This window comes from Microtus pennsylvanicus, chromosome 10 (assembly GCF_037038515.1).
Source record: "Microtus pennsylvanicus isolate mMicPen1 chromosome 10, mMicPen1.hap1, whole genome shotgun sequence".
NCBI classification, from domain to species: Eukaryota; Metazoa; Chordata; class Mammalia; order Rodentia; family Cricetidae; genus Microtus; species Microtus pennsylvanicus.
The window spans coordinates 6,205,373-6,226,659 of NC_134588.1; the positions used below are offsets into that span (position 1 = coordinate 6,205,373).

Here is a 21,287-nt window from a genome sequence, read left to right on the forward strand (position 1 = left end):
TCAAAGAAGTCAAAGTAAGCAGCCATTCTAACAGTTCCTTCCTAACCCTTCCTGTCAGCCTGTTCTTGCCCACACAGGCTTGGTGATGGTGGCCTGGGTCAGACTAGGCACTCAGTAACTGTATTAAGACTTGTCATTTCTACAACAAACATGTGAAACAATTGAAAATATTACTTAGGTCAATAACTTGTCTATACAGACAGGCACTCCTATCATCCAAATGTTTCCTGTGTTCTAGAAGAACTTACCATCAATGCTATCATCTGTAAGGAGTTAACACTTTATCTGCCTCCACCCTATCATGTAAAGACTTAACGATATAGAAGACAGTTAAAAGACTAAAGGAGTCTAGCTTGAGGTATACTGTATAAGGTTTGCCATCTGCTTCCCTCTATGTAGAAGACTGCTCTTTTGTTCCTGGCCACCCAGACCCAAATAATCACACAGCAATGTATCAATTACAACACTGTTTGGCCAATGGCTCAAGCACATTCCTAAAAAAGTTATTTAAATATATGGATCTGTTAATAAAAATTATAACAGAAATATATTAGTCTATTCTCCCTACTCATGGATTTCATAACTATGAATTGAAAAATTCTCATAAAAACTGTCTATATGAAGTAGCTACATTTTTTATACTTGTAGTAACCTCTAAACAGTAATCTTTAAAACTGTAGTCCCTGGTAAGTCGAAAGCTCTTCAGTGGAAAGCTACACATCCAAGACTGTATGGCAGCATCAACTAGACTGATGGGTTTATTAGAACTAACTGAACAAAAAACAACCAAACAACAATCAACGCCCCCCAACCCCAACAAATCAGACAACAACCAACCAACCAACCTAACAAAAGAACCAAACAAAAACCAACCAACAAAACCCAACCAAACAACCAAATAACCAATCAATCAACCAAACGAAAACCCATAAGGGAGGATAGGGAAAGAGGGATGGATCTGAAATGACTTTGGGGGCACATGATCAAAGCGCATTGTATGCAATTCTCAAAGAACTAATAAAATATTAAAAAAGAAATTATTTCTTTCCTGAAATATAATCAACAAAGCATTTATATTGCACTAGGTATTGTAAGCAATCTAAAAATGACCTGCAAAGCATGGAAGAATAATGTCAGGCTATAAATACCATGCCACATATATCTGCACTGATTCTTGGAACAATCTCCAGTTCCTGGGGTTTCTACATCTACTTATCTGTTAACAAACAGACATATATACCACTATAGCTCAAAGCTGTATGAACATTTACTTTAGAATTACGTCTGAAATGTATTAGTTTTATATCACTACAATCCTTATTGTAAAACCAAACTAGAATAAGGAATTAATAGAGATTAGATTTCTAAAATATCAGAGTATTTTCATGAATAAATGATTTTTTTATTTTTATATGGAAAGTGTTTCAAAATGAAAACAAGATATGCAACCAAAACAAGTATGCAAAACATTTTATTTATAACAGATCAACATTTTGACATGAAAGGTAGCCACTTTCAATTTCTCAGGAATGCCTAGAATCCAACAGTTCAGAAAGACTACTCAATAATTTCACTATAGGTAAAAGAAATAAATGGCTTAGCCTGTGGAAAATTATTTTATAAGCTTTGACTGTGTGGGAAAGCTAGCTTTCCCAGTAAGTGAATATAATCCAGGTGTATTAAAGCCAATTTATACAACAAATGAGAATCATCTATATGCATGAACTGTGTTTAAATGAGTTCTTTTTATCAAAATAATTCATTCTTTAAAAAGGCCTGGCACTAACCCCTAAAATCAGTCACCCCTTTCCTATGCTCTGAGTCACTGTGTAGACAACCATCCAATTCCAGTGAGCTGGTCATCAACACACGCATGGGAGCAGCCCGAGTTGAAGGGACCAGTGGTGACTAAGCAGCATAACTTACCCAATGCCACTTTCAGTTAGAAGGGAAAAAGCAATCCCCAAAGGTCCTAAAGGTTTCAGTACTTCTCAGACAGGACGAAAAGGTAAACTGCAAAGTAGAAGCATCTTAAATGTGTTACAGGAAGTAGGTATTACAGTTTAGACTTATATTTTCTTGTGAATTTCAACTTGGGGACAAACAATTATTAGCTCTTCTCGGTACATTTCTTTTTGAGCACTCAATCTGGTACACATGTTGTAAAATTCACCCTGGCTACTCCTCGCCATGCTCAAGTGCCGTTTTTCCTCGGGTAATTCAATTGTATGCTCTAAATGCTGGGAGAGCAAACAGCACTTCAGGATTTTCAAGAGAGATGTGACATGTTTTAAGTCTCATCACTGTCTAATTATTGTAGGAGCTGTCATTCAAATTCACCACAGCAGCCTCAAATACTGTGTGAAAGGAATGTATGTAATCCCTACAGAATACACAAACTCAAGTCCAAAAGGCACAGAGTAATGCTGGTGGCTCTTTCTAGTCAGTTAAGAAATAATAAAAAGTCTTCATTATTCTTTCATAATTTAAATACTTAAGTAATCTCCACTTTTATTATTTTATAACAATGACTTCAAATTTACATTATTTTAAGTACCATTGTAATAGCTTAGAGTATAATACAGATATTTGCGAGTATCCCATCCAAAAATAAAAAAACGAAACAAAACAAAACCAAAAAACCCCTCTTCACTATACATATATATATATATATATATTATATATATAAAAGTTATTCTCAAAAATAAGAACATAGAATAGGGACTTGGTACAGATTCTTAAATCAAGTTTCTGTTACCACAGTTATAACTCCCAAACCAACAGATACACAGTAATAATCAAAAGCAGTGCAAATATCTTTGGAGGTTAGGATAAAATTATAACACAAGAACATAAGCTCAGGAAATAAAAAGGTAAGCGCTTCAAGTACAAGGAGCCAGTCTGCTTGAGGTTCACTTTAGTGTTCGCTGGGGCTCCCTTCCTGTTTCTACTTCTTCCTCTGGAACACATTGGCCAGCATGGCCCCTGAGGTTGTCAATTGACCCATTTTGTTCAAAAACTTGGTCTTTGTGTCTTCACTCACTAAACTTGCAGCAATTGACATTGATCTAGAAAAGAAAATTTAAGATGAGTGCAAAGCAACTAAAACTTTGGGTCACAGCACATGTGTGGAGGTCAGGAGAGCTGTGGTTTTCTCCTTCCGCCACCGGGGTCATCAGACTTGGTGGCAGGTGCCTTAACCTGCTGAGCCATCTTGGGGGCCCTCCAGGTTTTCAGCTGTTAGTAACAGATCATTACATTACAAGGGAAATGAAGATCTGTAAAGAGGGATTTTTCTGTGTCATCTTAGATTTGGTATTTGACATGACAAGAGCAGCAACAATTAAGATCACCTATGGTTGAGAACAGAACCTAGGCTCCACTCTCCTGCTGTGAAGTCTTGGGGAAGTTGTTTGTCTATACAATGAGCCTGCTTTAGAGGGCTCCTGTGATTACTCAGATGCCAAGTGGGAGGGACATGATAGCATTCTCAAAGTCTTAGTAGTTAATGGCTGTTCTTTTACTTGCCTACTTGGTCTTCTTTTAAGAAAGATCTCTCACTGGCCTGGGTCTTAGTGATCTGGCTAGTCTGGCAGACACAAAACCCAAGGGATTCTCCTATCTCTACCGCCTTGGAGCTTGAATTATAAGAATGTACTACCATGTCCTTAAAAAACACAAAACAAAACACAAAAGCAGGGTGCTGGGGATTGAACTCAGGCCATCATGCTGCATGGAGCTATCCTCCTCCTAGACTTATATAGTTTTTCTTTTAACTCTATTGCTTCATTGAATCTTTGTTTTTGTTTTTTTGATTTTCAAGTCAGGGTTTCACTGGGTAGCCCTGGATGTCCTGGAACTCACTTTGTTGACTGGCCTTGAACTCACAGAGATCCCTTTGCCTTGCCTCCCAAGTGCTGGGATTAAAGGTGTACACCACCACTGCTCAGCCACTTTATTCAGTTCTTACAACTGGAACACGGGTACTACCTATTCCCCAAATGAGCAAATTATATCACAGCGAGGTTTGCACTGTGATAACAATCCTATTCTCTTTCAGGGTGTGTGTCTGTGTTCTGAACAACTAGCTGCATTAACTTCAATTAACTGTCTTCAAATTAATTTCTTCTTTCCTTTACAGCAGCCTAGTGTGCAGGAAGTAAACACAATCTGAATGACTATGAAAGATGGCTTATTATCACACTGCTTAACAGGAAGAGAACCCTGATCAAGCACTTTTTTTTTAAGTGCCCCAACAAGCGTCCTGCAACAGACAGGAAACCAGCTTACTGCCTTGTGGTTTTGATGAAGATGCTTTAGATCTTATAGGTTCCGTCTCCTTGTCTATAGCACACAGCTTGCAGTTTCTACTGTAAAATGTCCTGAGGATTAAATAAGGGAATGTGTGTGAACAAATAAAGGTCAACGTGTGGCAAGCTGCAAGTGTTCAACTTGCCTCGTTTTAGAATTCATTTATTCTTCAGATGGACATGGTGGTGTACACTGGCAAGCCAGCACGCAGGAGGCAGAGTCTAGGCTAAAACAGTGGAGTGGGTGGGGAAGCTCTCTTTTTTCATAGGAGGTTAAGAAAAGTTCCAAATACTTTACAGAGGCAAAAGACTTATGTGTACTGGCTCCAGGTGTATGCGCCTATTTATATGTGTGAGAGTTCATGACTGATAGAATGAAATGAGTATTTCAGTAGTCAGCCTCAAAGGAAATTGTGCTTGAGCTTTCCTTATGATTAGATGCACAAAACCGTAATTCTTCACTGAAAATACAGTACATGAACCCATATATAAATTCTTCCCATTTTTGAATGTTCAACATTCTAACTTGAATTGAATCCATAATTCATTGAACCTTTGAATTCTATTAGTTTGGCTAGAATATCCCCACATGTGAACACTCCTGTAACAAATTATAAGTACTCCAGTAGCAAACAGAAATGTCTCAGGAGGCCTTTAAAGATTCCTAGGCTGGGGACTGGAGAGATCACTAGTAAGTGAGCACCTGTCATCAAGCCTGAAAACCCAAGTTCTGGACCCACATGGGTCCAGAACCGAGGAAGACTTCTGCAAGTCTTCCTCGGTTCTTCACGTGTATGTGCCTTTGATACCTGTGCCCCCACTAATCATACATACACACACACACACACACACACACACACACACACACACACACACACACACATACACACACACCTATCTCTGAGTGCATATAATATTGAGAGGGAAGGTACAAAGACAGGGTAGAGATTTGAATCTTAAAGTCCCTAAGTATTTCTCATGATTGGTTCAATACTTTACAAAAAGCTGACTTGAACAGTTTCCTTCCTTCCTTCCTTCCTTCCTTCCTTCCTTCCTTCCTTCCTTCCTTCCTTCCTTCCCTCCCTCCCTCCCTCCCTCCCTCCCTCCCTCCCTCCCTTCCTTCCTTCCTTCCAAGATAGGGTCTCACTATGTAGCCCTGGCTGCCCTTGACGTCACTCTGCAGACTAGCCTGGCATTGAACTCGCAGAGATCTTCCTGCCTTTGCCTCCCAAGTGCTAGGATTAAAGGATGCACATCATGCCTGGCCTGAATAATTTTCTTGTCTTCCAAATAAGTGACTATAAAACAACTCAAAATAAAACATTATATTCATAGATATTAAATTTAGACAGAAAAATTCAGGTTAACCTTTAAATTCTTAAAAAAGAATAAATGTCTTACCCTTGAGGCTCTTGGACAGTCTTGTTTTCTACTTTTTGTTCACATTCTTTAATCATGGAACTTAAAATAACCTGATAAGAAAAGTCACTCTAGTGAGATACAGTTAACATTGTCAAATACTATGCTACAAATCACAGTCCAAGCCATTCTAAAAACCTGAAGAGGACAGAGTGTTAGGAACCCTGGGAAGAGACTGGGCCAAGGCTCTGGCATGCAAAAAAGCCTATATGCTGACAGTGTGGAAGTCAGGAGCAGGTACAAAGAGCTGGAAGACACAGAGTTGGAAATAAGTGATAGATAGGGAAAGAACTCAATTAAAGAAAATTAGTGGTCAAAGATCGTTACATGTAACAGATAAAATATCCCATAGAGATTTCCATATTGAATCCTTCTTGTGTTATCCCTACTTTAGAGAATTATAGAGGATCAAAATGTTAAAGAATTTGTTGCAGCATTACAATTAGTAAATGCATTCATAAAATAATGCCAAGCTAGACTAAGCAGTGTTACGCATGGCTGTCATAATAAGCCTCACACAGGGAGAAAGGAGTGAGTACAGGAGAAGGTAAATCCCAGGAACCTGGTGCTGCTAGGCACAGGCACTTACCTCATGTTCTGGAGACAGATGTTCCATGTCAGTCCGTAAACATCTGAGGCCGGGTAAAAAGTGATTTACCATTAAATCCTCTGAAATGACTGAGGAAAGGTAGTCAAGGAAAAGAAAAAAAAAACCAAGCAGCGTCCATCAGAGAAGAGATCACATAGAAAGAAGCCTTTTAGATAGTGCCTCAGTATAGCAAACTCTCCAGTCAAACTTCTTGTATAAACGGCACCTTCGTGGGAAAGGTTGATGCCAAGACTCACCCACCTAAGTTTATTCTTACATATCTATTTATGTTGGTGCTATCTCTAACATTCCATAACTTTATTAACTATTACATAAATAAAATAATGCATAGAACATTCAATTATGTGGGCAAGGAAAAGGTTCAATTGGTAAGTGCTTGCTGCACAAGCATGAGAACCTAACTTGCACCTCAGAACTTGGTGCAAAGGTATGCCTGCGGTCCCACATTGGTGTGCCTGCAATTCTACAACGGTGTGCCTGCAATCCCACAGTGGTATGCCTGTTATCCCACATTGGTGTGCCTGTTATCCCACAGTGGTGTGCCTGCAATCCTACAATGGTGATGGTGTGCCTGCAATCCCACAATGGTGTGCCTGCAATCCCACAATGGTGATGGTGTGCCTGTAATCCCACAGTGGTGATGGTGTGCCTGTAATCCCACAATGGTGTGCCTGTAATCCCACAATGGTGATGGTGTGCCTGTAATTCCACAATGGTGATGGTGTGCCTGTAATCCCACAATGGTGTGCCTGCAATCCCACAATGGTGATGGTGTGCCTGCAATCCTACAATGGTGTGCCTGCAATCCCACAATGGTGATGGTGTGCCTGCAATCCTACAATGGTGTGCCTGCAATCCCACAATGGTGATGGTGTGCCTGTAATCCTACAATGGTGTGCCTGCAATCCCACAATGGTGATGGTGTGCCTGCAATCCCACAATGGTGATGGTGTGCCTGCAATCCCACAGTGGTGTGCCTGCAATCCCACAGTGGTGTGCCTGCAATCCCACAGTGGTGTGCCTGCAATCCCACAATGGTGATGGTGTGCCTGTAATCCTACAATGGTGATGGTGTGCCTGCAATCCTACAATGGTGTGCCTGCAATCCCACAATGGTGTGCCTGCAATCCCACAATGGTGATGGTGTGCCTGTAATCCTACGATGGTGTGCCTGCAATCCCACAGTGGTGTGCCTGTAATCCCACAATGGTGTGCCTGTAATCCCACAATGGTGATGGTGTGCCTGCAATCCCACAGTGGTGTGCCTGTAAGCCCACAATGGTGTGCCTGTAATCCCACAATGGTGTGCCTGTAAGCCCACAATGGTGTGCCTGCAATCCTACAATGGTGATGGTGTGCCTGCAATCCCATAATGGTGTGCCTGCAATCCCAAAATAATGTACCTGCAATCCCACAGTATGCCTGTAATCCCACAATAATGTACCTGAAATCCCACAATGGTGTGCCTACAATCCCACAATAATGTACCTGAAATCCCACAATGGTGTGCCTACAATCCTAGCCCCAGTGAGGTAGAGACAGCAGAAAACCTGGGAGACACAAGGTCTTCAAAAGTAAGGTGGAGGGTTCCTGAGGAACAATGCCTGAGGTTGACCTCTGGCCTTCACATCACACACGCACTTGCATACATAAAAATATTTTCATGACAGCTAAGCTGAAAGTTATGTAAAAAACCGATAAAGGCAAGTTGCTCATAACATTATTACTTTTAATGGTTGTAAAAGATTTTCTAAATGCAAACATTTAGAAAAAGATGTATATTCATTATCAGAAATGCTGAGGAGCTTCTTCAGAGACCCACTGTGCAGTGTGGGTGTGCTCGGCCTGAGGACGACAGCACCTGTAACAGCAGACCTCATGCCATCCGCAGCACAGCCAGGGACAGCACACTTGGACACTTGAGGTTGACTAACTTGTCTAAGGCATACACATTTTTCCTGCTTGCTTTCTTTTTTAATTAAAATAATTTCATTTTGTGTGTGGAATTTTTCCTGCATGTATGAGTGTGGACTACTTGTGTGCCTGGTGTCTAAGGAAGGCAGAAAGGGACATTAGATCTCCTGGAACTTGAGCCATCACCTGGGTGCTGGGACTTGAACACGAACAGTCTGCAGAGTAGTCCGTGCTCTAAACTAAGTCGTCTCTCCAGTGATGTGGGATTTTCAAGACAGGGTTTCTTGTGTAGCCCTGGCAGTCCTGGAACTCACTTTGCAGATCAGGCTGGCCTTGAACTCACAGAGATCTGCTTGCCTCTGCCTCTACTGGGATAAAAGGTGTGTGCCACCACTGCCCAGCTAAGATGACTTTCTGTTGGTCCAGAATGAACCACACAGCACATTCAGTTTACTTTAGGTCCTGGTCATCTTTGAGTTTTAGTTGATTATCTCCACATTCAAAAGAATCGAAAACCAGGTGCATTTCTCAAGAAAATAAATTCATCTTATAAATTCACATTAATTCTGGAATATTCTTATTCTAGCTCTGGTTTAATACTGCACCATGTCCCAGAGAAAAATGAAGTAAATGAGTTCCTTTATTAAAGTGGCTTAATTAAAAAAAATTACCATGAGCTTCATTAGGAAAAAAAGGAATTATATTACCATTTCCTTGAAAATGATTACAATGCTCATACAAAAAGCTCCTATAATGCATAAATTATAAATTTAATAGGTATTAAAAATGCGCATGGGGCCTGCGAGATGGCTCAGTGAATAAAAGCACCTGTTCACAAACTGGAGGTGATCCGAGTTCCGTCTCTGGCAGCGGCGTGAAGGTAGGAGAGGCAACTCCGGACAGTTGTCCTCGGACCTCCACATGGGTATGTGCTGCAGCCTAATCATGATGCAGTCTTGTATTCTAGACACTGGGAAAGCACCTCCAGGATGCAACTGTGGTGACCTTTGGATCGCAGAGTGCTATAAGGAAACATGGGCACGGAGGCTCAGGACGGCTGGACTTACAGAAAATAGGGAAGTTACTCTTTCTACTAACAATGGGCCAGCCTTTTCCTCATAAAAATGAAACAACCTTTCAAGGACTGAACATACACATACCACTCAGTCCTATCTGACTCTAAAACCACTTCTACCTCAGTAAATGGTCAAGTACCTGACTGCCAAGAGACGACATTCAGAGTTTCCTACGATACTCCTGCTTTTTACATAGATCTATGATAAAGTTTCCTTCTAAACAAAACCTGTCGCTGGCCATTTAAATACAGTCTGTGACCTTCTTTCTACATAACTCCCTTTAAAATTCCTCAGCATAAATGTCACCCAACATTAACCTCTGGCCTCAGTGCACCCACGTGCATCCATTCATCTCTTCCTGCCACACACCCTGTCGGATTCTCTCCTCACCTCTAAGCATCACTCTCCAGCCTGAAGGGTTTTAATGTCCTTCAAGCCTGTCAGTACATTCTGATTTGTTCTTAGGCCCAGCGTTACATGTAACTTTCCTATGTCAGTTCTGGGCAATGGGACCTTATTAGTGATTCAAGTAAGGTGCAACTCATAGAGAACAGAGTACTTGATCAGGTATTACTCTTAGATGACTCTTCCCCTTCTTGTCCTGGCAAAGGCCTTTTGACTTCATTACTCCGGCAATAGTTTGTGCATACTGACAACACTTGATAATTGCTCTGTGTAAATGTCTATGTTCAAAAATCATTGCTTTTTTCTTTAGAAATTCTGTTTTATGGAGCTAGAGTTGTGCTTGGACTTTCCCCTTTTCCTTCAGGCATATTCCATTATAAACTCCATTAGCTAATCTAGATTACACATGAGTTTTGCTTAACTTCTAACAAATACTTTCAGAGCTGAGTCTCTAATTCTCAGGCCATCACAGCTCTCCGGCCAGGGTCCTGTCACTTCTTCATAAGAAGAGTTCTCCTTGCAAACTCACAACAGCAGTTCCTCATTTGCTTCCTCTATCTTCTCGAAGTTGAAAATCCAACAAGATGAATCAGGAGGGACAGTGACTTCTGCTTTTAGTGGAACAAAGCTTAAACAGGAAATGGACACTTAAAGTTATCAAACTAAAATATTAGATCCCTGCTCACTATCTAGCCTGTTATAAAAAGCATGGCTTACACCATCCACATAAATAGATCATTTGTAATCAATTTTCAAAATAAAATGAACTCATCAGTGCACCCAACTTTCTAAGTTTTAATTTCCAGAGGGCCTTACAGCTCCCCAATAGACAGCTTTTACAACTTAATTTATTCTGAACAAAAGCAACCCTTCACGGTTACACGCCAATTTAAAAAGACCAATTCCAGGACTAATGAGTGTCTGTGGCACTCGAGAGCACATTTATCCTAACTGAAATGGCTGTCCCCTCTGCTGAGGACTGTGACTTGGCATACAACACAGAACCATGGTGCTCTGAAACACTTCCTGTCACCTCGTTTCCCCTATGAATCACTAGGAGGCTTAATTACTTTTTTTTTTTTTTTGTGGGCCAAGATGATAATTCTCTCCTTATTTGTCTAACATGCATTTCCATGGTTCTGTTGAGAATTCAGTCTTTCACCCTTCCCAGTCTCTTAGTTCCCTTTCTTGAACTCTGCTGTCTTTTACTGAGAGCCAGAGGCTTCTCTTCCTTCCTACTTTTACTTTACTAAACATAGCATTGAGAGAACACTCAACAGGACAGTCAAAGCTCTACACTCCAGTTCAGTTTTGCTTGTAACTATGGAAAGCAGTTCTCACTGCAGTCTTTAAGTCTTAGTTTAATCATTTATAATCTAGTGGGTTGATATGGGCCTTGAGGATGTTTCTCTCCCAGCTGTTACTACAGATGACAACCGTGTTGGCCCTGGACTTCTCCAGAGTGACATTTCATAGTGTTCCACTGTATACCAGAACATGAAAGCCTAACTTCATTCTGTCCTGCATTCTTGCTCACTATATAGTGAAGTATCAAGGCTTTAAAATTATACAACACAGAGGATTAAAAACTACCTTTAAAGATAATGAGATAGCTAGAGTAAAACAGGTACGGCAAGTTGAACCTAAACTTTCAAAGAAGTCCACTCTGTTCTTATGTTCTTTACTATATGGTGGGTTATACACAGTCAGCTACTACAGTTCAACACAGCAAGGATACAGCAACAGGACAGTGCACTGTAGGCTTCAAAAAGATGGATCGCGATGTCCAGTCTTTTCGAATCTACAATTTGTAAGTTGTTCACCAAGGCTAATTTATGTAGATGTGGTATAACAACTGAAAAAAAAAAAGAAGTTGTTACATTTTATTCCAATCATGTGTACACAAACTTCATATTTTACAATGCACAATTATTATTATGATTTATAAGATTTCATTTTAATACTGGATGCTTTCAAACATTTACCACCATCCTTTGCTTGCTCTTTCTTATTAGGCAAGACTGTATGCTTTTTCAAATAAGTGATTTGTGATTTGAGAGAGAATATAACACTACCACCACTGTCTAGTTCTGAGGACTATGTAAAAATGATCTCATCTCACCTCCCAATCTCCCCATGGAAAAACAATAAACAAATGAACCAAGACACAGCTTATATGCACTATGCTGTGGTCCTAGACATGTTTCCTTAATTACCACTGCTATTACATAAGAGGTAATTTCCCTTCTCAATAATAAATTATTTTATTTCCTCACAATATAACAAGTATCTTTACTTTCTCAAAGTTTAACCCACTGTTAAAAAGCACTCTGAATTTCCAGTCACTGAAGGGATAGAATAGAGTGAAACTTCAAAGACAACTTCTGTAAAGTAAAGCCACGGCTTAGGAAACAATAAACAAGTGATAACAGCAATCATCTTGGATGCCCATGATTTTCTCTTACTAGGCAGAGACTCGCCAGTAAGCCAGCTTTCTGTAGGAATGGCTTCAGAACTAGTGATTGTTTATCTGGTTAGAGAACACACCCCTCTAGCAACTGTAGTGACTCTTCCTTGTTTACACTGAGTCTGATGTAAAAGCATGTCTTCTGAAAGAACTGTTTCCTACACACACAAAGACTGTGAGCACAGTTTTCATGCTTCTCACTAAATAATGACAAAGCCCCCAACAAAACAACCAACAATGTCCATTTTGAGGGGTCTTTGTTAAAATGAGTAACACAGACTTGGTAAGTCGGCTCACATCTATAATCCCAGAACTATATAGGTAAAAGGAGGGAGATTTAAAGTAGGCTATAGGAAGTCCCACTTAAAAAGAGGGTAATAAAAACAAGGCAACAAATAACAAAACAAAACAAAAACACTCAAATCAAAAGAACAACAATATTAAGAAGGACTCTACAGGCTGGAGAGAATTAAGAACATTTGTTGCTCTCGCAGAGGATCAGGTTCCACTCCCAACACCCACTTGGTGGCCCACAATCAATCACAGTTCCACCTTCATGCAGATCTAACAAGATGTCTAGCCGTGTGTGCTGCACACTGTACACTCACGCAGATCTAACAAGATGTCTAGCCGCGTGCGCTGCACACTGTACACACATGCAGATCTAACAAGATGTCTAGCCGTGTGCGCTGCACACTTGTACACACATATGCAGGCAAATACTCTACAAGTAGCTAGATATAAAGAACTAAAGAGTGTTCTAGAAAAATAACCAATGTTTAAGATAGGAGTAAGGGACTGTAGCTGTAGTGATGGTTCTGTGGTCAAGAGCGCTTGCTACTGCTTATCTTGCAGAGGACGGGGCTTTGGTTCCCAGAATCCACACGGGGGCTCACAATCATCCGTAACTTCAGTTTCTGGTGTCTAATGTCCCTTTCTGGCTTCCTCGAGTACCAGGCTCCCAAGCAGTGCAGATACACATTCAGGTGCCACCCACACACACACCCAAAGAAGTTTTAAAACAGATACAAGACTAAAAGATCTAATGAAAAATTGGGAAATAATAAGGGCTATTGAAAGAACTAATATTACTTAAGGAACAGAGTGATAAATAATTATTCTAATTATTCCAATTTTTCTACCTTTTCTCTAAACACCCAAAGAGAACTACCTATAAGGATGGATAGTTAAGAATATTGCATTCTTTCTGATATGGGCTTAATTTCGCTGTAAGTCCTATTTACAGATTTGACATTAAATTTTCCAAGGTAAAGCCTTTTGAACAAGAAAGTAGTTCAAAGTGGGGAGATCCAAAATTTTTTTTCCCCTAAAAATATTTTCAGGAGACAATCACAGACAATAGTTAACTGGATCTAGAGTCAACTAAAGCCTTCCCGAGCACACCTTCCGGGACTACTGGAAGCAAACCAAATCCTGCTCTTTCCTATCGCACAGTTCTTACACACTTAATAGGTAGGCATTGTTTACGTGAATAACACTCACATAGGAGGTCTCCTTCTTAAAGTTCTTAAGAACTCTAAGGAGACATTGATATACAGATAATGTTTGCTCTGAGAATTAACCCTTGGTCTAGAATAACTAAGGACAATGTCTCCATGGACCCATGCAAACAACTGGCTCTACTTTATGCTCATGGCAATCCAGACAGTCTCCCCGTCCACATCTCCCCCGTGAGTGCATTCAAACAGGCTACATAATGCTCTGCTTGGGACTGAACACAGATAGCATAGGCCAAAGACCCATCTTCCTTGCCACATCCCTCAAAGAAACTACTGTGTCAGTGATGTCAGGCCACACATTCAGAGCTCTGACTAAAGCACATGCAAATGTGGTGTTGTAACATTAGGACTATCTGTGATTTCTGGTGGCTGGGTGTACTCACCGCAGGAGAAGAGACTATCCTGACAGTTGGGATAGCGCTATCGCCCTCAACAAGCCTTTCGGACATTGCACTCCAAATAATGACTTACTTTTTTTTTTTTTTGCTGATATTCTGATTGTAAAACTGTTTTTTTTTTTTTTTTTTTTTAAAAAATCAGTCTGGCTATATAATAGAGAGCCTATTAGAGAATACAATTTTTTAGTAGAAACCAAACTGACTTAAGTAGCTAACCCTATGACCCTCTAGGAAGCATGTAAAACTGCTGACACTAAAAGCACAATAAAGTATCACAATGATCACAAATATGCTTTGGAATAATGACGATGTCACTCAAAAAAGTGTAATAAATGCTGAGGGCCAGAGTGAGGAGGAGATTGTCGGAACTAGAGAAAGGAGCTAGCAGAGCACTATGCAGATCCAAACACTGACGCCGAAAACAGAGCTGTGCATGAGGCTGATGGCCAGAAGGACTGTGAACTTCCTGTAAGAATGTGACTTGAAGCACAAACACATCCCTAAAGCTTTGATTAAGCTCACCTTAGGAGACCTGGATAGAGGTGGGCGGTCCTTGGGCTTCCCACAGGTCAGGGAATCCTGATTGCTCTTTGAGCAGATGAGGGAGGGGGACTTGATGGGGGAGGGGGAGGGAAATGGGAGGCGGTTGCAGGGAGGAGGCAGAAATCCTTAATAAATAAATAAATTAAAAAAAAAGTCTCTTAAACCAGGAAGCAATGGTGCACGCCTTTAATCCTAGCACTCAGGAGGCAGAGGTGGGTGGATTTCTGTGAGTTCAAGGCCAGGCTGGTCTACAAAGTGAGTTTCAGGACAGCCAGGGCTATTACAGAGAAACCCTGTTTCAGAAAGAAAGAAAAGAAAGAAAGAAAGAAAGAAAGTCTCTTACGTAACTATAGGTGGGGAGCTACTCTTCCTGTTTTATTTACAGCTGGTGTTGGGATCAATTGAAGAAGAGTTTTTATGAAGTGGGAAATGAAGAGCAGCAAGGTTGTGGTGCCCAGACAAGCCCCCTTGTGACGGCACAATGCAGGAACAGGCATGAAGGGGACTTACACTCATCTCGGAACCGGGGTTCTGCATTAGGCCCGACTCTGCCAAATGTTCTGATAATCTCTGTATGCAAAGAATGCTGGTCTTGGTACTGAGGATCTTCCAGAAAAGAAGCCAACTGCATCTTCACTCTTTCTAGCAACTTAAAATCAGATATAGATGATTAAAAATGGAGTAGTGCTGTTATGGTGAACAATAAGCAGACTGAAAATCACCTTTCACAGTGGATTTCTGCTGCAAAGCTATGATAGTGCAGTAATTCTGTTTGTGCAGTAATTCTCAATTTAGATTAACAATAAAAACACACCTGACAAAAATTGAAAACAAATGAAAAAAACAAACCAACTATGTAAGGAAGGTAAGATTCTGAGTTTGTGTCTGAGTCCCAATTCTCACATCAGCGTGTGCACCAATCGCTGTCCTCCTAGCACAGTGAGTCATCAGTGACTGACCCTTTAGTCACATTTCTCACATCAGCGTGTGCACCAATCGCCGTCCTCCTAGCACAGTGAGTCATCAGTGACTGACCCTTTAGTCACATTTCTCACATCTTATTTTAGGGCTTAAGGCCATGTTGAAATTCTGCCAAGACTGCAAGCGTTGCAGAAATACGTGTTTTTTTTTCTGTTGCTCTGTCAGTTGAAATATAGGAGAAAAAAGGGGAAAAATATTCTTTCTATAACTAAAATTTAATTTTTATTATAAGAATCTTTAGACAATGAAATTCCATTGAATTTCTTATTTTGGTGAGCATACATGATTTATTTTCTAATCCACAAGATTTTTTTCTGTCTAGTATGACAAAAAAAAAATTCTAATGCTCATCTTTTTTTTTTTTTTTTTTAAGGTTTTCAAGACAGGGTTTCTCTGTGTAATAGCCCTAGATGTCCTGGAACTTGTAGATCAGGATGGCCTTGAATCACAGAGATCCACCTGCTTCTGCCTGTGCTGGGATTAAAGACACACGCCACCACTGCTGGCCTGACACTCATCTTGATAGATGCTTTTTTTTTTTAAGGAGTTTTATTTTATGGGTTTGAGTGTTTTCCATGTATGTATATATGTATGTGCACCATGAGCGCACCTGGTGCCTGGAGAGGCCAGAAGAGGCCATCTTATTCCTTGAAACTTGAGTGATGGATGGTTGTTGAGTCTCCATGTGGGTGCTGGAACCAAACCCAGGCCCTTTGCAGGAACAGCAAGTACTCTGAACTACTGAGATATCTTTTTAGTATCTTGAGAAGTGTGCTATATTTAGTGTTACAGTTAGGCATAAAACATAAAAACCTTGAAATAAAACCAGTTTTAGAATCAAAATCATCTTTGCGGACGAAAAGCTTGTTAAAACCTCAGGCAGGCGAGGCAGGGTTTATGGTGATACACGCTACAAAGAGCTACATAACCTATTAGAGGATTTTACAATGTAGCATCAATGGAAGTTGTCAGGCTACAGGTGTCCTCTCTACTTCATTTGCAGCTTTGTTTTCGCAATGTTTTGTGACAAAATACATCTTCAAACTAGCAATCAAAAATGTATGCTGGGCATGGTGATGTACACCTTTAATTCCAGCACTTGGGCTGCAGAAGCAGGCAGATCTCTGTGAGTGCAAGGACAGCTTGGTCTATATAGGTAGTACCAGACCAGCCAAGGGTATTCAGTAAGACTGCATTAAAAAACAAAACAAAACAGAAAAAGATTGTATATAGATTGGCTTATATCCAGCTAGGCTATAGTTAATTTTTTAATTGAAAAAACTAATACAGAAATGGAAGTTTCTTAGAATAATCAATTAGTTTAGGTTATGGTGCTTTTAAATTTTATCTTTCTCTGATCAATAATTAAGAAATGCCATTAAATTCCAATGCTCTCTGGCCCCACCCTCAGTTATACCATCAGAAATATATCATCATCACCAGCACAGAGGTAATAAGCAAATGTCCATTTCCTACCTCTCTCTGAATAACTGTCTCCATAATAGTGCCAAACGCTGGGATCGTAGCAATCCTAACAGAGCTGTTAGAAATCAAAAAGGAAGGAGACTGAGACTTCCTTGAGAGACCACAGCATCATCATTAACATATGTATCAAAATAAGCACAAGGTAGAAATCCCGCATTAGTCTAGCAATGACAGTTAAACTTTTAAAGAGCAGACCGAGAAGAATGCTCAATGAGACAGGCAGGATAACTCAAGGTCACAGTCTGTGAACTCACAATTCAGGATCAGCGGACAAGGTAACAAGGGCCGGAGCAACCCGCTTGTCAACTAATGCTTCACTCATGCCTCGAAGAGTCAGCTGTAAACCAGTCAACATGCAATAAAAAATGGTGTGGTAAACTGGAATGAGAACTGGGTTAGCTGTGACTGAGGATGGGCAGGCAGACTCCCTGGTCTTTCTTGCTTTAGTCATCCACATGAGACATTAAAATGTTAAGCCTTTGGTTCATGCCACTACACTCACTGGCAACAACCTGTTAGTGAAATTAGCAGAGCATCCTTTCTTGGCTTAGAAGAAATAGTCCATCAGCTTGTTTTGGTTTTGAAAGTGTTCCTTGATTATTAATGCAAATACTTTTTCCTCTTTCTATGGCCTCCGAATTAGGCTTATTTTGAGGCTGACTTAAAAAACAACCCCAACAACGTACTAATAGCAATGTGATAGTTTCAAATCAAGCAAGCGTATGACCTGCCACAACTATTTTCAAGAGATTCTGCAGTGACTGTTAGCAGCATGATGGTTATTTCTTGACAGGCACATTTAGAAAGGAATGCTGGACATAGAAGGCAGGGCCAACACTTACATTTCAGGGTCACTGGAGAGAGTAATGAGAGCAGGAACAACCCTCTGAGCTACCAGAGTCTCATTCACCCCCTTCACCAACAGCTGATTGGTCAGCACAGGGGGGATTCACAGGTGGTGCATGAAAGCAAACAGTGCGCCATGGGAAGAATAAAGGAACAAAGAGAGAGAGAAAACACAAAAGCAAACCAAAATTAGAAGCAAAGCAAATACTGCTACTGGAGTGCTTACCAAGGCAGAGAGGGCTTAGGAAGAAAGAAAGCTTAAATTGCCTAGCAGTTCACAAAAAGAGACTTGTCACCAACTGAATTTGACCTAAGTTTGTCCTTTAGGTCAAGGACTACATTCAATTCCCATCTTCAATTAAAATATAACGTAAAAAAAATCCTGACTTTTTCTTTTTGATTTTATTGAAACAAGGGTCTTACTCTGTAGTTCTGGCCGGTGCTAACTCACTATGAAGACTGGCTTCAAACTTAATAGAGATCCACATGCCTCTGCCTCCCTTGGGCTGGGTTTAAAGGCTTGTGTCACTACAGCTCTTAAAAAAAGAAAATAGCTAAAAAAGAGACACATATTGTATTAACAATATAACTAGCTAAAATTATTAAAAGTCAACTTGGTATGATTTTATTATGATCACCAAAGAACAAATATGCCTTTTAAAAAGCAGACTTTAATGGCTTGTAGCCATCAACTGCTTCTGACTTTCTACAGTGAGGGCATTGAAGTCTACATAAACTCCCAACCTTCTCACACAGTCTTATTATCTGAGCAATAAACATATACTTCAACATAATATCTTAGAACATTAGACCTGGAAATCAGCTCTGGGTTCAAATTCCAGCTTTCACCCACTATTAGCCTTGGATGAATTACAGAATAAACTAGTTTGCTCATTTGAAAACGCTGAGTTTCTCATCAACTCAAAGGACAAATGTACTATTAATTTGCAAGCAAGAAATATTGTACAAGGTAAATATATGCATACAAGAGATGAATTTAGCTATTATAATTTTTATAAAAAGAAATCATTTAAAACTTGGTAGTTTACCTCTAAATGTGTTTTTGCTTTCTAATTTTCTAAAAGCTTACATAATTTTTGGAGTAAATATGACCAGAACAAATGTGTTTCTCTAACAGTCATTAAAATATTTTTGTTAGTAACCAATACCAATGTTGTAAACAAGAGGGTAGTAGAGTATACATTTTGTTTTTGTATAGAATATCAATCCTTTGTCCCCAGCTTTGGAATGTAAGCATAAATTATTACTAAATCCTAATCAATCTGTTCACTAGTAGTAGTTCTCCTCTGATCAGAGTTCTTATGGACACTCCATATCAAAATTGCCACGGTGCATGCATTGATACTCCTCTTACAAAGTATGAGAAGCTTAGCTGATGTTATGTGAAGATATTTATTTCTGCAATAATCTGTTATCATTTATCAACACATTCATTCCAGAACTGATTTTGGCATTCTGAGATAATTTATTAAATGCCTACATAATTAGACAGGAGAAAAATGACAAAAGACATTAATGTTACTATATTCAGGCAGGGAGAATTAGGACAAGGAATTCAAACTGTTCGTTATCATAAGAAGGCTTAACTTTGAGCAAGGCCTAACTTGATGGATGCCTGCTGTCTTGAGTCTCAAAGCAGGAGATTTAGAGGACAAGTTAATCTCTCACTGCTCTGGAATCCTTACGGTAATTACAAAGAAAAAAAAGGCTAAAAAATTATTTGATAAATTTAAGAGTTATCAACTAATAGACATTTTACAGACTGTATGTATCCTTTGATCTTTATGTCTGGTAAGGCACATACAAACATTATCAAAGTTTAGCAGATGAAGAAACGGAGACTCGTAGAAAAGAAATGATTTTTGTCCAGGTTTTTGAGTCGAAAGTAGAACCAGACAATGGAATGACTCATTCTTACCTGTCTTAACTGATGTCTAATGGTACAGTTCAATTACTTCATGACTAACTTACTAGCTATGTGAAGTTCTTTTCTATAACTTGCCACTCTAGGTCACTAACATGAGAGTCACTAAGCTTCCCCTATAAAAGAAAGTCATTCATTTTTTTCTTCAAAAGGTAAGACACAGTCTCTTGTTTAATATCAGGAACAAAATAAACCCATTGAGGTTCTCCTTGTCCTGCTATCTAAAAATAAAGCTAAATTTGTGCTAAATTCCAGAAAATATGTCAAATTATGTTCCTAGCAAACCCATTTCTCACTTCTATCATTTTATTCTGTTGTTTGACTTTTAAGGTAAGCTCTCAGATAGTCCCGGTTGGCCTTGAACTCACTATGCACTGAAGAATGCTTTTGATCTCCTTGCCTGACTTCTGCACCACCACCCCAATTCCATGTGGTCTTGGGAAAGAACACAGAACCCCAGGCATGCTAGGCAAGTGCTTTAGTAACTGAGTCATACCCTCACCACAGCCCTAACACCACTTTTCTAAAAGAAAAAAGGATTTTAAATGTCCTTATTTCTTACGGTTTTATTTTTAATGTACTCATTTTGAAGGAAGCAGGCATAACTGTAAATTATAAAACATTAATATAAAAGACATCCCATGAATCTAACATAATTTTTGGTAGATTATTTCCTCCAAATAAGGATTACTGACAGTAAAATTATACCCTAAATAAGAGTAAACTATATTTCATTGCTAATCCATCTGTCTACCTCGTACTCCTTAAATTCATAATTGACTTGAAAAAAAAATTTAAATTACTGTCAAACTAGACTCAGAAGTTCATAATCAAACGAAATGACACTGACAACGGTGTAGACACAGGTACAGTGTTCAGACAAGCACTGACTGCAAGCACAGAAACCAAAGGCCACGTACTAGGCAGACACAGAAACAAAACCAAATGTGAAAAGGCGGCAGACTATTATTTACTTGAAGTCTTTGCATTCACACAATGCATATGTATGTATTAAAATCAGCAGTCAAGAGAAAGAAGTAAGTTTTCAGGCCTTAGAGTAAAACCGCATGAAGAGAGTATTAATGAAGGCTTTTGAAAGGCTACATTTTCCCCTAGATAGAGACAAGCAAAGAAATTCATCTTTCATGGTAAAGCTTGCTTTTCAGCACACTGAATAATCAAAAGTTATTTAAACCAAGAAGGAACTTGTACAGATTAAAAAATATCAAAATTACTCTGGCATTGATCTCCTCAAATAATTCTTGATTATAGCTGATCTTAAAAACAAAACAGGACAAAACTTTAATTTTCCTTGTCAAGTGAATTTTTGTTTAGGCTTGATCAATCTAATTGATAGTTATTAGAAAT

At 39.5% G+C, this 21,287-nt stretch overlaps 1 protein-coding gene across 6 annotated transcripts in view; it reads right to left on the reverse strand.

Annotated features, from left to right (window-relative positions):
* Window positions 1-1,453: 1,453 nt before the first annotated feature.
* Relch (RAB11 binding and LisH domain, coiled-coil and HEAT repeat containing) overlaps window positions 1,454-21,287 on the reverse strand; it is an 85,102-nt gene continuing 65,268 nt past the window's right edge. For 4 of the 6 annotated variants that reach the window (XM_075987644.1, XM_075987643.1, XM_075987645.1 and 1 more), the window contains 7 exons: window positions 17,971-18,053; window positions 17,120-17,183; window positions 15,173-15,311; window positions 11,473-11,589; window positions 6,319-6,407; window positions 5,712-5,782; window positions 1,454-3,068 (listed from right to left, as the gene is read on the reverse strand). In XM_075987644.1, coding sequence (XP_075843759.1) covers window positions 2,948-3,068; window positions 5,712-5,782; window positions 6,319-6,407; window positions 11,473-11,589; window positions 15,173-15,311; window positions 17,120-17,183; window positions 17,971-18,053 — 684 coding nt within the window. In that variant the 3' untranslated portion in view covers window positions 1,454-2,947. Of the gene's footprint in view, window positions 3,069-5,711; window positions 5,783-6,318; window positions 6,408-11,472; window positions 11,590-15,172; window positions 15,312-17,119; window positions 17,184-17,382; window positions 17,466-17,970; window positions 18,054-21,287 lie in introns of those variants that run through there. The other 2 variants (XM_075987642.1, XR_012912028.1) reach the window with 2 other exon arrangements.